Source organism: Anomaloglossus baeobatrachus, chromosome 6 (genome assembly GCF_048569485.1).
Source record: "Anomaloglossus baeobatrachus isolate aAnoBae1 chromosome 6, aAnoBae1.hap1, whole genome shotgun sequence".
NCBI classification, from domain to species: Eukaryota; Metazoa; Chordata; class Amphibia; order Anura; family Aromobatidae; genus Anomaloglossus; species Anomaloglossus baeobatrachus.
The window spans coordinates 348,232,428-348,249,454 of NC_134358.1; the positions used below are offsets into that span (position 1 = coordinate 348,232,428).

General features: G+C 51.4%; 1 protein-coding gene across 12 annotated transcripts in view; it reads left to right on the forward strand.

Moving 5' to 3' along the window:
- The first annotated feature begins 11,847 nt into the window (after window positions 1-11,847).
- Window positions 11,848-17,027, forward strand: part of RECK (reversion inducing cysteine rich protein with kazal motifs) — a 1,668,523-nt gene continuing 1,663,343 nt past the window's right edge. For all 12 annotated transcript variants that reach the window (XR_012724346.1, XR_012724347.1, XM_075314993.1 and 9 more), the window contains exon 1: window positions 11,848-11,971. Coding sequence is in view for 10 of the 12 variants with exons in the window: in XM_075314993.1 (XP_075171108.1) it covers window positions 11,860-11,971 (112 nt within the window). In the remaining 2 variants the exon portion in view is untranslated. The remainder of the gene's footprint in view (window positions 11,972-17,027) is intronic.

Consider the following 17,027-nt stretch of genomic DNA (forward strand, 5'->3'; position numbering starts at 1 on the left):
GAGATGTTATGAGAAGCGTCTCCACAAAAGAAACACAGTCTATTCATCTGTCTGAACCCCTGCCGACTAGCATTAGAAAGGACCCTATCACACTCCATAGGCTCCAAAGGCTGTTCACAGGCACAAAATCAGCAGGTATCTTCCTGCGCTCACGTAAACGCCTATCAATCTGAATGGCCAAGGTCATAGAGGCATCAAGACCAGAAGGGACAGGAAATCCTACCATTACATCCTTCACAGAATCAGCAACACCCTTCCGAAAAAGAGCCGCAAGCGCATCATCATTCCATTTGGTAATGACCGCCCACTTTCGAAATTTCTGACAAAACGTTTCTGCAGAATCTAAACCCTGAGTTAAGGACAACAAGAATTTTTCTGCTTGGTCCACAATATTGGGTTCGTCATATAATAAACCCAATGCCTGAAAAAAGGAGTCCACATCACTGAGCATCGGATCATCAGACGCTAAAGAGAAGGCCCAGTCCTGAGGGTCACCACGCAGCAAGGAGATGACAATCTTAACCTGCTGTACGGGATTCCCTGAGGACTTAGGACGCAGGTCAAAAAATAATTTACAATTATTTTTGAAGCTCAAAAATCTCGACCTATCTCCCGAAAAAAATTCAGGAACGGGAATCTTAGGCTCTGCAAGGGGAACCTGTGCAAGATAAGACTCTATAATACGAACCTTAGTATCAAGATGAGCAACACGCTCACCTAATTCATCCATGCTAGAAAAAGAAATCTTCCACGGAACCAAAGAAAAAGAGGAAAAACACCAAAAAAAAAAAAATTCTCAGCAGCCTTTTTTTTTCTTTTTTTTTTCCTTCTTAAGAGTACCCTTTAAATTTGTTGGCCGGATGTACTGTTATGATCCGGAACCATGGAAGACCAGCACAAATCATTGGTAAAAGGTGACAAGAGCATTGGCAACTAATCTGGCCGCCATCCCCTTACTAACCATCACAACTAGAAGTAGCCAAGGGGTGAACTAACATCCTGTGCACCGCGAACCCAGCCGGAGAACTAACTATCCAAAGGAAGAAAAGATGAATAACTCTCTGCCTCAGAAAATAGACAAGAATAGCAAGCCCCCCACATTCAAAGACTGCGGTGATATAGGAAAAACACAATACACAGATAGATGACAGGATTAGCAAAAGGTGAGGCCCCCACTGACTAAAATAGGAAAGGACAGGAAAGGGACTGATGGTGGCCAGAGAAAAACCCTGCAAAAATCCAAATTCCTGATAGTACAAAAAGGCCCTCAGATCGCACGATCTGAACTCTGTCCTATACCAGGTGCTTTTGTCATACCAATGAACAGAAAACAAGAATCACAACAAATTCAACAAGCCACAAACACATGGACCCAAAGGAGCTATACTCCAAACAGAACTGCAGGGAGTTCCCTAGCAAAGACTAACGGGAAAAAACCCTGCATGCAAAAAAACTGAAAACAACCACAGCAAATGACAAACCCAGATAAGCAAAAGAACCAGACAATAAATAAAGAGCAAGCACTTGTCTGGGGTAGATGTGGTGTGGAGCAGGATGAAGCAAGCTGGTGATACAAAGAACAAATGACATCCGTCACCACCTGCAATCAGACCAGGATTTAAATAAGCAGAGAGTTAGCAAAGGAAACGCCCATAGCACAACACACCTGGTCCAAGTCAAAACCATTCCTGGCTACCAGAGGGAGCCTCCCAGCAGCCAAAACATAACAAACATTCACAACAATTTACTGGTGAAAACTGTAAGAATTTGAAGTGTGCATTGGGTGTTATCCTATTGGCTAGTTCTTGGTCACATGGCTCAATAGGTGGAGTTATTCTCCAGCCTCTGTCTGCAAAGAACTGGAATGTTCTGGTTCTGGCTGAGTCTCCTCTGAGGGCAGACATTATGTGGAGTGTCTCCTCACCATAAGACTCCTACTAGGCCAAGGCCTAGAATTTCATCATTTCCTGATTTTTACAGCCAATATGCTGAAGGCTTCCTATCCTGAATCCTCACTGGCCAGATATACATTGTGCATCTCTTCAAAAAGTAGGGCATACTGAATATATACAAGACCCTACTGCATGCAGATTGGTTGAAGTTTGAGGGTCTCCCGCCCCACTGCAATATTAATGGCTTGCATGCCATTGTCCACGCACCAGCTGTCCGGTCCCCGTAGCGCGCTGGGCAACTGTCTTCATTTGCTTACAAGTACTTTACGTGTCTGAACTAGTAGTGAAATTAATCCCAGGACTCCAGGTCTGTACAATCTTATTATCATGTCTACCCTCTAAGCTCCAGAGACTCTGAACCTGCCTCTCAAAGCATACCAGTATTAAATCTGAAACAAATTGTGCTCTTAAAGCTCCAGAACCCAAATTGCACTTCAGCATTCAACTCCAAGCTGTATTTGCCTACCCACAAAAAACTGTGAAGCATACAGTATATTCCATTTTGTTTTCCTTTGTTCCTGCTGGATTAAAGCAATTGTTATCCCCAAGACCGTGTCTGTCGACTACATAAGCAAAGATGGTTGACCTTAGGGAGATCAACATCCAAAACCGCGGAGACACCATCACGTTTCTCAACGCAGTGATTATAGAGCAATGCCCCCTGGGAAATATTCAAAACAAGAAAGCCTGCAGAGACACCATCACATGTTTCTTAATGCTGGCAGGAAACTAGCCAGGTCTTTCAACGGGAAGGAACAACCACGGGATTGGCAGTCTCCAGTCAAGGAGACCACCTATGCCAAACATGGTATCCATCCACAGACAGCTGTTTCGGGGTATTTGCCCCTCATCAGTGTGGAGTAGGAATGGTATGTTTGGCATGAGTGGTCTCCTTGACTGGAGACTACCCTTCCCGTGGTTGTTTCTTCCCGGTGAAAGACCTGGCTAGTTTCCTGCCAGCGTTGAGAAACATGTGATGGTGTCCTTGCAGGCTTTCTTGTTTTGAATATTTCCCAGGGGGCATTGCTCTAGAATCACACTGCGTTGAGAAACACGTGATGGTGTCTCCACAGTGGTGGATGTTGATCTCCCTAAGGTCAACCATCCTTGCTCACATGGATATTGGGAAAGTCCTATCCCCCTAGTTGCGCTAGTACCCCGATTTTGGAGCGGGTGGAGAACAGATCTTGAAGGTTCCGTCCTCGTCAGGTGAATTACCAGGACGCTTGAAGCTACTTCCCGGCCTAGGGTCCACGTACCCCGTTGTGCCATGGCCCCTGCCCAGAGATGGCTCAAGGCCGCCGGCTGCCCTCCTCGGCAGTTCCGTGCCCCTTGACACGATGCCCTGCGACCGGGGTTTCAGCTCCTACCAGGCCCAGACCGACGTCTGTCACCTAGTATTAGCAAGGAGCCCAGCTCCTGACCTCCTCCAACTGACTTGTGACCTCTCCTCACGAGAGTCACCACACAACTGACTGCTCATGACACTCCTTAACCAACTCCCAAAGTGGGCGGCCCTATTCCCTTCAGGCTATCCATTGGTGTGTCTGGTGGGTGTGGTGCAGAGTGTTTCTAGGATTTCATTTAGCTTGTTCTTAGCAACACCAAAGGCCAGGGACCCGTAACCAAGAAGGATGCAAATACTGTGCAGAAGGGCAGATTGCACAATACCCTGTGACGACCTGATAGGCCAGGGCGTCACACTTGCGGTCTTCCACTGATCCCAGGCCCTGTAGGAACTGCTCCACCAGCATCTTGTTCCCCTCCTGTTCACTAATGTCATTGATCAGTTTCAGAGTCCTCAGCACCGCAATCTCAGGGCGTAGATTCTGATGCTGTCTTGGAGACGTTACTTGCAGCTGTAGAACCTCATCCTCAGCTCAGCTTCCGTGTGGGTCTCAAACGAGGCCCCTAGCCGTCTAAAGATGGCGGATACTGAGGTCCGGTCCTCATCAGTCCACGTTTCTACCTCCAGCTCGGCTGCGCCTGTCAGCTGGCCGAGTACCACCAACGCCGGCTGCCGGCCGGTCAGGGCATACATATCTAGGACCGTGCAGATCTTCTGCTTGAATCCTTGCAAGGCGTCAGGGCGGCCATCATACCGTCCTCCAAGACTAAATGGTGCTTTACACACTGCGACATCGCTAACGATATATCGTTGGGGTCACGGTGTTTGTGACGCACATCCGGCGTCGTTAGCGACATCGCAGCGTGTGACAGCTAGGAGTGGCGATCTACGATCACAAAAACGTCAAAAATCGTTGATCGTTGACACATCGCTCCTTTTACAAATATCGTTGGTGGTGCATGCCACTTGTTGTGAATGTCAGTTATGCTTTGGCTGCTGTGAGGCTCCCTCTTGTGGCCAGGAATGGTTTGGACAGAGACCAGGTGTGTTGAGCAATGGGTGTTTCCACTGCTAACTCTGCTTATTTAAACCCTGGTCTGATAGCAGGCTATGCCAGATGTCAGTTGTTCTTTGTTCACCAGCCTGCTTCATCCTGCTCCAGACCACATCTACCTCGGATAAGTGCTTTGCTCTTTATTTGTTGCTTGGTGCTTTTTGCTCTTATCTGAGCTTGTCATTTGCTGTGGTTGTTTTCAGTTTATTTGCATGCAGGGATCTTCCCTCTCAGTTGCTTAGTTGGGAAGCTCCCTGCAGCTATGTTTGGAGAATTGCTCCTATAAGTCCATGTGTTTGTTGCTTCTTGAATTTGTAATGATTCCTGCTTTCTGTTCATTGGTATGACAAGAGCACCTGGTATAGGACGGAGTTCAGATCTAGTGATCTGAGGGCTTTTTTGTACTATCAGGTATTTGGATTTTTGCAGGGTTTTTCTCTGGCCCCCATCATCCCCTTTCCTATCCTGTCCTATTTAGTCAGTAGGGCCTCACCTTTTGCTAATTCTATTTTTCTGTGTATTGTGTTTTCCTATATCACTGCAGTCTTTGCATGTGGGGGGCTTGCTATTCTTTATCTATTTTCTGAGGCAGAGAGTTATTCATCTTTCCTTCCTTTAGGATAGCTAGTTCTCCGGCTGTGTTCGCGGTGCACAGGATGTTAGTTCACCCCTCAGCTACTTCTAGTGTTGATGGTTAGTAAAGGGATGGCGGCCAGATTAGTTGCCAATGCTCTTGTCACCTTATCACCTTTTACCAATGATTTATCGTGGTCTTCCATGGTTCCGGATCATAACAGCCGCTGGTTGTTCGTCGTTCCTGCGGCATCACACATCGCTGTGTGTGACACTGCAGGAACGACGAACATCTCTTACCAGCGTCCACCGGCAATGAGGAAGGAAGGAGGTGGATGGCATGTTCCAGCTGCTCATCTCCGCCCCTCCTCTTCTATTGGGCGGCTGTTTAGTGACGCCACTGTGACGTCGCTGTGACGCCGAACGCACATCCCCCTTGAAGGAGGGATTGTTCAGCGGTCACAGCGACGTCGCTGCACAGGTATGTGTGTGTGACGCTGCTGTAGCGATATTGTTCGCTACAGCAGCAATCACCAAATGTCACACGGACAGGGGCGGGTGCTATTGCTCGCAACATCGCTAGCAATCGCTAGCGATGTCGCAGCGTGTAAAGCACCCTTAAGTCCAGGTACCCAATCCCAATATCCTGCGACTGGGTCTCCGACTCCTCCAGGTCCAGACCACCATCTGCAACCCAATCTTCTCCTCCCCGGGAGCCACACGCTCCCTCCTAGCTCCTCACTGCTCGAGGGCTACCACTTAATTTCTCGCTCCCCTGGAGCCGACTGACTTGTCACCTCCCACCTCCCTGCTTGACCCCTAGGTGGGCGGCCCTATTCTAACTTAGCAGCCCACTGGTGTGCCTGAGAGGGTGTGGTGTGAGGTGTGATTGGGATTTTTGGATGCTGATGGAGGCAGTGCTGCAGGTTAGGAACCCGTAACCAAGAGGGCTTGAGTCCTGCACTGGGAGATAAAAAGCTAGCAATACCCTCTGACGACCTGATTAGTGCAGGGGCATCACACTTACAGCAGGGGGAAGCTCACAGCAGGGGGAGGCAGAAGCGCTTACCTGGTGCCTGTGTGTCCTTTTCTTCCATGCGGCCCCAGAGATGACAGTATGTCGGTGCGGTGCTGAGGAACTCCTCTTCCTCAGTCCTGGCACTTTACCGTTCAAATGTACGCGCGCCTAAAAGACATACGTACATTTGAATATGAGAGGCGCAGTCTGCAGTTCTGTGCACACCTCATTTTGTGCAGCCTGAGGACTCCCGCACTGCAAGGACCTGTGGTGAGTCACATGACTGTGATGTCACCACAGGTCCTGCTACAACCACTGAAACTGCAGAGATCGCACAGATTATTCTGTGCGATCACTGCAGTTTATGATGGAAAGGTTGGGGGCCCATCAAAGGATGGGGGCCCAGTCTGCCCGCTGAACACCCCTGCCCGCTAAACACCCCTGCCCAGTCCGTTGTAGCGAGCCCGTGGTACCCCACACCATGTAAAGCATGGGGGCCTAATGGGGACGGGGGCCCACTGGAGGATTCTCCGGTGCTCCGCTGGGCCAGTCCGACGCTGAGATTATATATTATATATATATATATATATATAAATTATACACACACACACACACACACACAGTACAGACCAAAAGTTTGGACACACCTTCTCATTCAAAGAGTTTTCTTTATTTTCAGGACTATGAAAATTGTAGATTCACATTGAAGGCATCAAAGCTATGAATTAGAACATGTGGAATGAAATACTTAAAAAAGTGTGAAACAACTGAAAATATGTCTTATATTCTAGGTTCTGCAAAGTAGCCACCTTTTGCTTTGATTACTGCTTTGCACAGTCTTGGCATTCTCTTGATGAGCTTCAAGAGGTAGTCACCGGAAATGGTCTTCCAACAATCTTGAAGGAGTTCCCAGAGATACTTAGCACTTGTTGGCCCTTTTACCTTCACTCTGCGTTCCAGCTCACCCCAAACCATCTCGATTGAGTTCAGGTCTGGTGACTGTGGAGGCCAGGTCATCTGGCGTAGCACCCCATCACTCTCCTTCTTATTCAAATAGCCATTACACAGCCTGGAGGTGTGACCTGGAGGTCACAGAGATAGAGACAGACAGGGAAAGAGACAGAGAGATAGAGACAGACTGTGAAAGAGAGAGAGATATAGACAGATGGGGAAAGAGACAGACACGCAGACAGGGAAGGAGGAGACAGCCAGAGAGACAGACAAAGATAGATGCGGAAAGACACAGACCTTGATAGAGACAGACAAGGAAAGAGACAGACAGAGACAGGCAGACAGGGAAAGAGACAGACAGGAAAAGACACAAAGAGACGGGGAGACAGATGGGGAAAGAGACATACCTAGAAAGAGACAGATGGGGAAAGAAACAAAGAGATGAAGACAGACAAAAAAGAGACAGAAAGGCAGACGGGGAAAGAGATAGACAGGGAAAGAGACAGACGGAGCCCATTACTTGGCCAATTTAGTTAAATCTATGTGGAATACAGTCATATGAAAAAGTTTGGGCACCCCTATTAATGTTAACCTTTTTTCTTTATAACAATTTGGGTTTTTGCAACAGCTATTTCAGTTTCATATATCTAATAACTGATGGACTGAGTAATATTTCTGGATTGAAATGAGGTTTATTGTACTAACAGAAAATGTGCAATCCGCATTTAAACAAAATTTGACCTGTGCAAAAGTATAGGCACCCTTATCAATTTCTTGATTTGAACACTCCTAACTACTTTTTACTGACTTACTAAAGCACTAAATTGGTTTTGTAACCTCATTGAGCTTTGAACTTCATAGGCAGGTGTATCCAATCATGAGAAAAGGTATTTAAGGTGGCCACTTGCAGGTTGTTCTCCTATTTGAATCTCCTATGAAGAGTGGCATCAAAACAACTCTCAAATGATCTGAAAACAAAGACTATTCAACATAGTTGTTCAGGGGAAGGATACAAAAAATTGTCTCAGAGATTTAAACTGTCAGACTCCACTGTGAAGAACATAGTAGGGAAATGGAAGAAAACAGGTACAGTTCTTGTTAAGCTCAGAAGTGTCAGGCCAAGAAAAATATTAGAAAGGCAGAGAAGAAGAATGGTGAGAACAGTCAAGGACAATCCACAGACCACCTCCAAAGACCTGCAGCTTCATCTTGCTGCAGATGGTGTCAATGTGCATCGGTCAACAATACAGCGCACTTTGCACAAGGAGAAGCTGTATGGGAGAGTGATGCGAAAGAAGCCGTTTCTGCAAGCACGCCACAAACAGAGTCGCCTGAGGTATGCAAAAGCACATTTGGACAAGCAAGTTACATTTTGGAAGAAGGTCCTGTGGACTGATGAAACAAAGATTGAGTTGTTTGGTGATACAAAAAGGTGTTATGCATGGAGGCAAAAAAACACGGCATTCCAAGAAAAGCACTTGCTACCCACAGTAAAATTTGGTGGAGGTTCCATCATGCTTTGGGGCTGTGTGGCCAATGCCGCCACCGGGAATCTTGTTAAAGTTGAGGGTCGCATGGATTCAACTCAGTATCAGCAGATTATTGACAATAATGTGCAAGAATCAGTGACGAAGTTGAAGTTACGCAGGGGATGGATAATTCAGCAAGACAATGATCCAAAACACCGCTCCAAATCTACTCAGGTATTCATGCAGAGGAACAATTGCAATGTTCTGGAATGGCCATCCCAGTCCCCAGACATGAATATCATTGAAAATCTGTGGGATGATTTGAAGCGTGTTGTCCATACTCGGTGACCATCAAACTTAACTGAACTGGAATTGTTTTGTAAACAGGAATGGTCAAATATACCTTCATCCAGGATCCAGGAACTCATTAAAAGCTACAGGAAGCGACTAGAGGCTGTTATTTTTGCAAAAGGAGGATCTACAAAATATTAATGTCACTTTTATGTTGAGGTGCCCATAGTTTTGCACCGGTCAAATTTTGTTTAAATGCGGATTGCACATTTTCTGTTAGTACAATAAACCTCATTTCAATCCAGAAATATTACTCAGTCCTTCAGTTATTAGATACATGAAAATGAAATTGCTGTTGCAAAAAAATAAATTGTTATAAAGAAAAAAGGTTAACATTAATAGGGGTGCCCAAACTTTTTCATATAACTGTATCTGTGGTGTTGAAATGTATGTTGTGAAATGCTTCTATTAGCTTAGTTTTTGCCTTTTAATAATTACATTTCTATTTGTTTTGTGTTTTTTTTGTGTGCAGAATAAATTTTTGTTAATACATTCTATTTTGTTAACAATAGTTATTAAACCGGTTATTCACCGTCTGTCTCTGTCTGTCTTTTTCACCGTTTGTCTCTGTCTGTCTCTTTCCCTGTCTGTCTCTCTCTGTCTTTGTCTGTCTCTCTCTCTCTATCCGTCTCCCCACCGACATCTTATTACCTCACATATAAGCTTCCTATAGCAACCACTCACAGCTCCTACTAATAACCTGTAGTTTCAGGCTCCATTTACTTTAATGGAGGCATGTTTTTTGGAGAGTAACTGTAAAATTAAATTTTCCCATCAAAACATAGTCTACGAAGTTCCCTGGGTCACATGAGGTGTCTGTGCAAAGTTTCGTGATTGTAAATGCGACGGTTCGGATACACTTTTCGTTTCACTTTTTCCCCCATTATGTAGATAGGGGTAAAATTGATTAGTAAATTGGAAGCGCGGGGTTAAAATTTCGCCTCACAACATAGCCTATGACGCTCTCGGGGTCCAGACGTGTGAGAGTGCAAAATTTTGTGGCTGTAGCTGCGACGGTGCAGATGCCAATCCCGGACATACATATATACACATTCAGCTTTATATATTAGATATAAAATTATATATATATATATATATATATCTATATATATATATCTATATATATACATATATATATATATATATCTATATATCTATATATATACATATATATATATATCTATATCTATATATATATATCTATATATATAATTGCCTTATTCTGTCTGTCTGTCTTGCTCCAAAATTGTGTCATTACAGTGACAGTATCGTTACAGTGACAACTGTCGGATTGGCTGCTGGGCTCGGCCTGGCCCCACCCCCCCACGGATTGGCCGCTCACCACGGCCCTCCGCACGCATCGCCCGCTCCAGCGTACACCGGCTCCCGGTACACATGTGCAGGGAGCCGGCATACGCTGACGCCTCGCCCGCTCGGCCCCGCCCGACATATCTTTGCGATGCTGGGATCGTGACGGAGTCAGTGTACGCTGGTAACCATGATACACATCAGGTAACTATAGGCCTCGCTTCCCTTAGTTACCCGATGTGTATCATGGTTACCAGCATACACTGGCTCCCGGTACACATGTGCAGGGAGCCGGCATACGCTGACTCCTCGCCTGCTCGGCCCCGCCCCCGGCACAGGTTGCCACGCTCGGCCCCGCCCCCGGCAGACAGAACCTTGCGATGCTGGGATCGTGACGGAGCCGGTGTACGCTGGTAACCATGATACACATCGGGTAACTATAGGAAGCGCTTCCCTTAGTTACCCGATGTGTATCATGGTTACCAGCATACACTGGCTCCCGGTACAGATGTGCAGGGAGCCGGCATACGCTGACGCCTCGCCCGCTCGGCGGCCCCAGCATGGGGGATGGAGCACGATGGGGGGTGTGCAGCATGGAGGATGGAGCACGAAGGGAGGTGTGCAGCATGGAGGATGGAGCACGATGGGGGGTGTGCAGCATGGGGGATGGAGCACGATGGGGGGTGTGCAGCATGGAGGATGGAGCACGATGGGGGGTGTGCAGGATGGAGGATGGAGCACGATGGGGGGTGTGCAGGATGGAGGATGGAGCACGATGGGGGGTGTGCAGCATGGTGGATGGAGCACGATGGGGGGTGTGCAGCATGGAGGATGGAGCACGATGGGGGGTGTGCAGCATGGAGGATGGAGCACGATGGGGTGTGCAACATGGAAAATGGAGCACAATGGGGGGTGCAGCATGGAGGATGGAGCACGATGGGGGGTGTGCAGCATGGGGGATGGAGCACGATGGGGATGCGCAGCATGGGGGATGGAGCACGATGGGGGGCGCGCAGCATGGGGGATGGAGCGTGCGCAGCATGGGGGGTGGAGCACGATGGGGGGTGTGCAGCATGGGGGGTGGAGCACGATGGGGGGTGCACAGCATGGGGGGTGGAGCACGATGGGGGGTGTGCAGCATGGGGGGTGGAGCACGATGGGGGGTGCACAGCATGGGGGAAGGAGTACGATGGGGGGTACACAGCCTGGGGGATGGAGCACGATGGGGGGTGCGCAGCATGGAGGATGGAGCACGATGGAGGGTGTGCAGCATGGAGGATGGAGCACGATGGAGATGCGCAGCATGGGGGAAGGAACACGATGGGGGGTGCGCAGCATGGGGGATGGAGCACGATGGGGGGTGCGTAGCATGGGGGATGGAGCACGATGGGGGTGCACACCTCCCCCCCAAAACACACACAGACACACCGCCACACGCGCACCGCACAACACACCACACACACTGGGAACCACAAACACTGCCCTACACAGACACCCACACACAGACAACGCCGCACACACGCAACACCCAAACACCGTGGCATACACAAATATGCGCACATACCGCGCAACACAAACACACATTGCACAAAACATACCTCCCCAAAACACACGCACCCCACAGCCACACCCACACAAACCGCGCAACACACACAGCACCACACACACACAATGCTGCAGACACACAGCACTCCACAAACAACGCAACACACACAACGCAACAAAGGTGAAATGAAGGGAAGACTTGAGGTGGGTAGGAAGAAATCCAGACTGAAAGGAGGAGTGAGGGGAAGGGGAAGAGGAGGAGTAAGAAGGATGCTAGAGGGAGGGAGACCATGGTAGCACAGTACTGGAGGAAGCAGCGCAGCACTGAAGAGATGGCCTCAGCTACAGGAATGGCCGGGCTTTTTCTGCTCTTGCTCGCTGTGTTGCTGCCTGAAGCTGTGGGTGAGTGATTACAATTGGACAGTGTTAATTGTGTGTGATTGCCACTGCCACTCGTGTAACTTCTTGGGAGGTAGTGTGGACATGGCAAACGACATTCACTGCATGCTTGCTGGTTATTCTGTGCGACTCCAACCCTTGCGATAGTAATATGGTGCATCATTATAAAGCTTGTGAACTGACCGGCAATGGGATTATGGAGTGGCTAGCAGTAGTTATTGGCTCTGGACACGGGATCAACTATAAGCGAATTCCAGGTTTGAGCTTCATGTGATACAGGAAGAGCCGAGTGAATATACAGCACACATAACTGCAGCTGTGGATCTGCATAGTTTAGGAAGTCCTCCCTCCCCCATTGGAATCGGTCGTACTCTGTGATTCAAGAAGGAAATGTGCCAGATGCTTAGAAGCAGAAAAATGTGAATTTCTGCTCCGCTTCCTCACCACTGGCCTTTGTTGGACACTATCACTCCTGCATTTACTGGTGTGGTTACACATAAGAGTTAAAGATGGAATGTCACTGTAGCCGCCGACGTTTGTCTGCCAAGGTGACATAGCTCCTTTTGTTGCGGTGACCAGGAGTTTTGAAAAACCAAGGCAGGTTGTCTGGGACTGTAGTGGAATGTCCATGGTAAGTATATGGTAATGTACTGTTTTTCTTTTTTGTTATTTTAAAGAGAACCAAACATCAGGTTTTTCGTTTATAAGGTGCAGCCAGTGCAGTACTGGTACTATAAGGCACATTGTGTACATACCATCAGGGTGCAGCTTGGGTGGTTAGGCAGCGAAATCCAACTTTATAAAGTTTGAAAATTCGTGCACTTTTTGATTGACGTGTGCACCTCTTTGCCCCCCCCCCCAGTGTGTGTGCGCACAGTGTGCGCACGCTGTGTGTGTGTGTGTGCGCACGCTGTGTGTGTGCGTGCGCACGCTGTGTGTGTGCGTGCGCACGCTGTGTGTGTGTGTGCGCACGCTGTGTGTGTGTGTGCGCACGCTGTGTGTGTGCGTGTGTGCGCACGCTGTGTGTGTGTGTGCGCACGCTGTGTGTGTGTGTGCGCACGCTGTGTGTGTGCGCACGCTGTGTGTGTGTGTGCGCACGCTGTGTGTGTGTGTGCGCACGCTGTGTGTGTGCGCACGCTGTGTGTGTGTGTTCGCACGCTGTGTGTGTGTGTTCGCGCACGCTGTGTGTGTGTGTGTGCGCACGCTGTGTGTGTGTGTGTGCGCACGCTGTGTGTGTGTGTGTGCGCACGCTGTGTGTGTGTGTGTGCGCACGCTGTGTGTGTGTGTGCGCACGCTGTGTGTGTGTGTGTGCGCACGCTGTGTGTGTGTGTGCGCACGCTGTGTGTGTGCGCACGCTGTGTGTGTGTGTGTGCACGCTGTGTGTGTGTGTGTGCGCACGCTGTGTGTGTGTGTGTGCGCACGCTGTGTGTGTGTGTGTGTGTGTGTGTGTGCGCACGCTGTGTGCGTGTGTGTGTGTGCGCACGCTGTGTGCGCACGCTGTGTGTGTGCGCACGCTGTGTGTGGTGTGTGTGTGTGCGCACGCTGTGTGTGTGTGTGTGTGTGCGCACGCTGTGTGTGTGTGTGCGCACGCTGTGTGTGTGTGTGTGCGCACGCTGTGTGTGTGTGCGCACGCTGTGTGTGTGTGCGCACGCTGTGTGTGTGTGCGCACGCTGTGTGTGTGTGCGCACGCTGTGTGTGTGTGCGCACGCTGTGTGTGTGTGCGCACGCTGTGTGTGTGTGTGTGCGCACGCTGTGTGTGTGTGTGTGCGCACGCTGTGTGTGTGTGTATGTGCGCACGCTGTGTGTGTGTGTGTGTGCGCACGCTGTGTGTGTGTGTGTGCGCACGCTGTGTGTGTGTGTGTGTGCGCACGCTGTGTGTGTGTGTGTGTGCGCACGCTGTGTGTGTGTGTGTGCGCACGCTGTGTGTGTGTGTGTGCGCACGCTGTGTGTGTGCGCACGCTGTGTGTGTGTGTGCGCACGCTGTGTGTGTGTGTGCGCACGCTGTGTGTGTGTGTGTGCACGCTGTGTGTGTGTGTGTGCGCACGCTGTGTGTGTGTGTGTGCGCACGCTGTGTGTGTGTGTGTGCGCACGCTGTGTGTGTGTGTGTGCGCACGCTGTGTGTGTGTGTGTGCGCACGCTGTGTGTGTGTGTGTGCGCACGCTGTGTGTGTGTGTGTGCGCACGCTGTGTGTGTGTGTGTGCGCACGCTGTGTGTGTGTGTGCGCACGCTGTGTGTGTGTGTGCGCACGCTGTGTGTGTGTGTGCGCACGCTGTGTGTGTGTGTGCGCACGCTGTGTGTGGTGTGTGTGTGTGTGCGCACGCTGTGTGTGTGTGTGCGCACGCTGTGTGTGTGTGTGTGCGCACGCTGTGTGTGTGTGTGTGCGCACGCTGTGTGTGTGTGTGTGCGCACGCTGTGTGTGTGTGTGCGCGCACGCTGTGTGTGTGTGTGTGCGCACGCTGTGTGTGTGTGTGTGCGCACGCTGTGTGTGTGTGTGTGCGCACGCTGTGTGTGTGTGCGCACGCTGTGTGTGTGTGTGCGCACGCTGTATGTGTGTGTGCGCACGCTGTGTGTGTGTGTGCGCACGCTGTGTGTGTGTGTGCGCACGCTGTGTGTGTGTGTGCGCACGCTGTGTGTGTGTGTGCGCACGCTGTGTGTGTGTGTGCGCACGCTGTGTGTGTGTGCGCACGCTGTGTGTGTGTGCGCACGCTGTGTGTGTGTGTGTGTGCGCACGCTGTGTGTGTGTGTGTGCGCACGCTGTGTGTGTGTGCGCACGCTGTGTGTGTGTGCGCACGCTGTGTGTGTGTGTGTGCGCACGCTGTGTGTGTGTGTGTGCGCACGCTGTGTGTGTGTGTGTGCGCACGCTGTGTGTGTGTGCGCACGCTGTGTGTGTGTGTGTGCGCACGCTGTGTGTGTGTGTGTGCGCACGCTGTGTGTGTGTGTGTGCGCACGCTGTGTGTGCGTGTGCGCACGCTGTGTGTGCGTGTGCGCACGCTGTGTGTGCGTGTGCGCACGCTGTGTGTGCGTGTGCGCACGCTGTGTGTGCGTGTGCGCACGCTGTGTGTGCGTGTGCGCACGCTGTGTGTGCGTGCGCGCACGCTGTGTGTGTGCGTGCGCGCACGCTGTGTGTGTGCGTGCGCGCACGCTGTGTGTGTGCGTGCGCGCACGCTGTGTGTGTGCGTGCGCGCACGCTGTGTGTGTGCGTGCGCGCACGCTGTGTGTGTGCGTGCGCGCACGCTGTGTGTGTGCGTGCGCGCACGCTGTGTGTGCGTGCGCGCACGCTGTGTGTGCGTGCGCGCACGCTGTGTGTGTGTGCGCGCACGCTGTGTGTGTGTGTGTGTGCGCACGCTGTGTGTGTGTGTGTGCACGCTGTGTGTGTGTGTGTGCACGCTGTGTGTGTGTGTGTGCACGCTGTGTGTGTGTGTGTGCGCGCACGCTGTGTGTGTGTGTGCGCACGCTGTCGGTGTGTGCGCGCGCGTGGTGTGTGCGCACGCTGTGTGTGGTGTGTGCGCACGCTGTGTGGTGTGGGTGTGCGCGCACGCTGTGTGTGGTGTGTGTGTGTGTGTGTGCGCACGCTGTGTGTGGTGTGTGTGTGTGCGCACGCTGTGTGTGGTGTGTGTGTGCGCACGCTGTGTGTGTGCACACGCTGTGTGTGTGCGCACGCTGTGTGTGTGCACACGCTGTGTGTGTGTGCACACGCTGTGTGTGTGTGCACACGCTGTGTGTGTGTGCGTGTGCGCACGCTGTGTGTGGTGTGCGTGCGCGCACGCTGTGTGTGGTGTGTGTGTGCGCACGCTGTGTGTGTGTGTGCACACGCTGTGTGTGTGTGCACACGCTGTGTGTGTGTGCACACGCTGTGTGTGTGTGCACACGCTGTGTGTGTGTGCGCACGCTGTGTGTGTGTGCGCACGCTGTGTGTGTGTGCGTACGCTGTGTGTGTGTGCGTGTGCGCACGCTGTGTGTGTGTGCGTGTGCGCACGCTGTGTGTGTGTGCGTGTGCGCACGCTGTGTGCGTGTGCGCACGCTGTGTGTGGTGTGTGTGTGCGCACGCTGTGTGTGGTGTGTGTGTGTGCGCACGCTGTGTGTGGTGTGTGTGTGTGCGCACGCTGTGTGTGGTGTGTGTGTGTGCGCACGCTGTGTGTGTGCGTGTGCGCACGCTGTGTGTGCGCACGCTGTGTGTGTGCGTGTGCGCACGCTGTGTGTGCGCACGCTGTGTGTGTGCGTGTGCGCACGCTGTGTGTGCGCACGCTGTGTGTGTGCGTGTGCGCACGCTGTGTGTGTGCGTGTGCTGTGTGTGTGCGTGTGCGCACGCTGTGTGTGTGCGCACGCTGTGTGTGTGCGTGTGCTGTGTGTGTGCGTGTGCGCACGCTGTGTGTGTGCGCACGCTGTGTGTGTGCGTGTGCTGTGTGTGTGCGTGTGCGCACGCTGTGTGTGTGCGCACGCTGTGTGTGTGCGCACGCTGTGTGTGTGCGCACGCTGTGTGTGTGCGTGTGCGCACGCTGTGTGTGTGTGCGCACGCTGTGTGTGTGTGCGCACGCTGTGTGTGTGTGCGCACGCTGTGTGTGTGTGTGCGCACGCTGTGTGTGTGCGCACGCTGTGTGTGTGCGCACGCTGTGTGTGTGCGCACGCTGTGTGTGTGTGTGTGCGCACGCTGTGTGTGTGCGCACGCTGTGTGTGTGTGTGCGCACGCTGTGTGTGTGTGTGCGCACGCTGTGTGTGTGCACGCTGTGTGTGTGTGTGCGCACGCTGTGTGTGTGTGTGTGTGTGTGCGCACGCTGTGTGTGTGTGTGCGCACGCTGTGTGTGTGTGTGCGCACGCTGTGTGTGTGTGTGCGCACGCTGTGTGTGTGTGTGTGCGCACGCTGTGTGTGTGTGTGTGCGCACGCTGTGTGTGTGTGTGTGTGTGCGCACGCTGTGTGTGTGTGTGTGTGCGCACGCTGTGTGTGTGTGTGTGCGCACGCTGTGTGTGTGTGCGCACGCTGTGTGTGTGCGCACGCTGTGTGTGTGTGCGCACGCTGTGTGTGTGTGCGCACGCTGTGTGTGCGTGTGCGCGCACGCTGTGC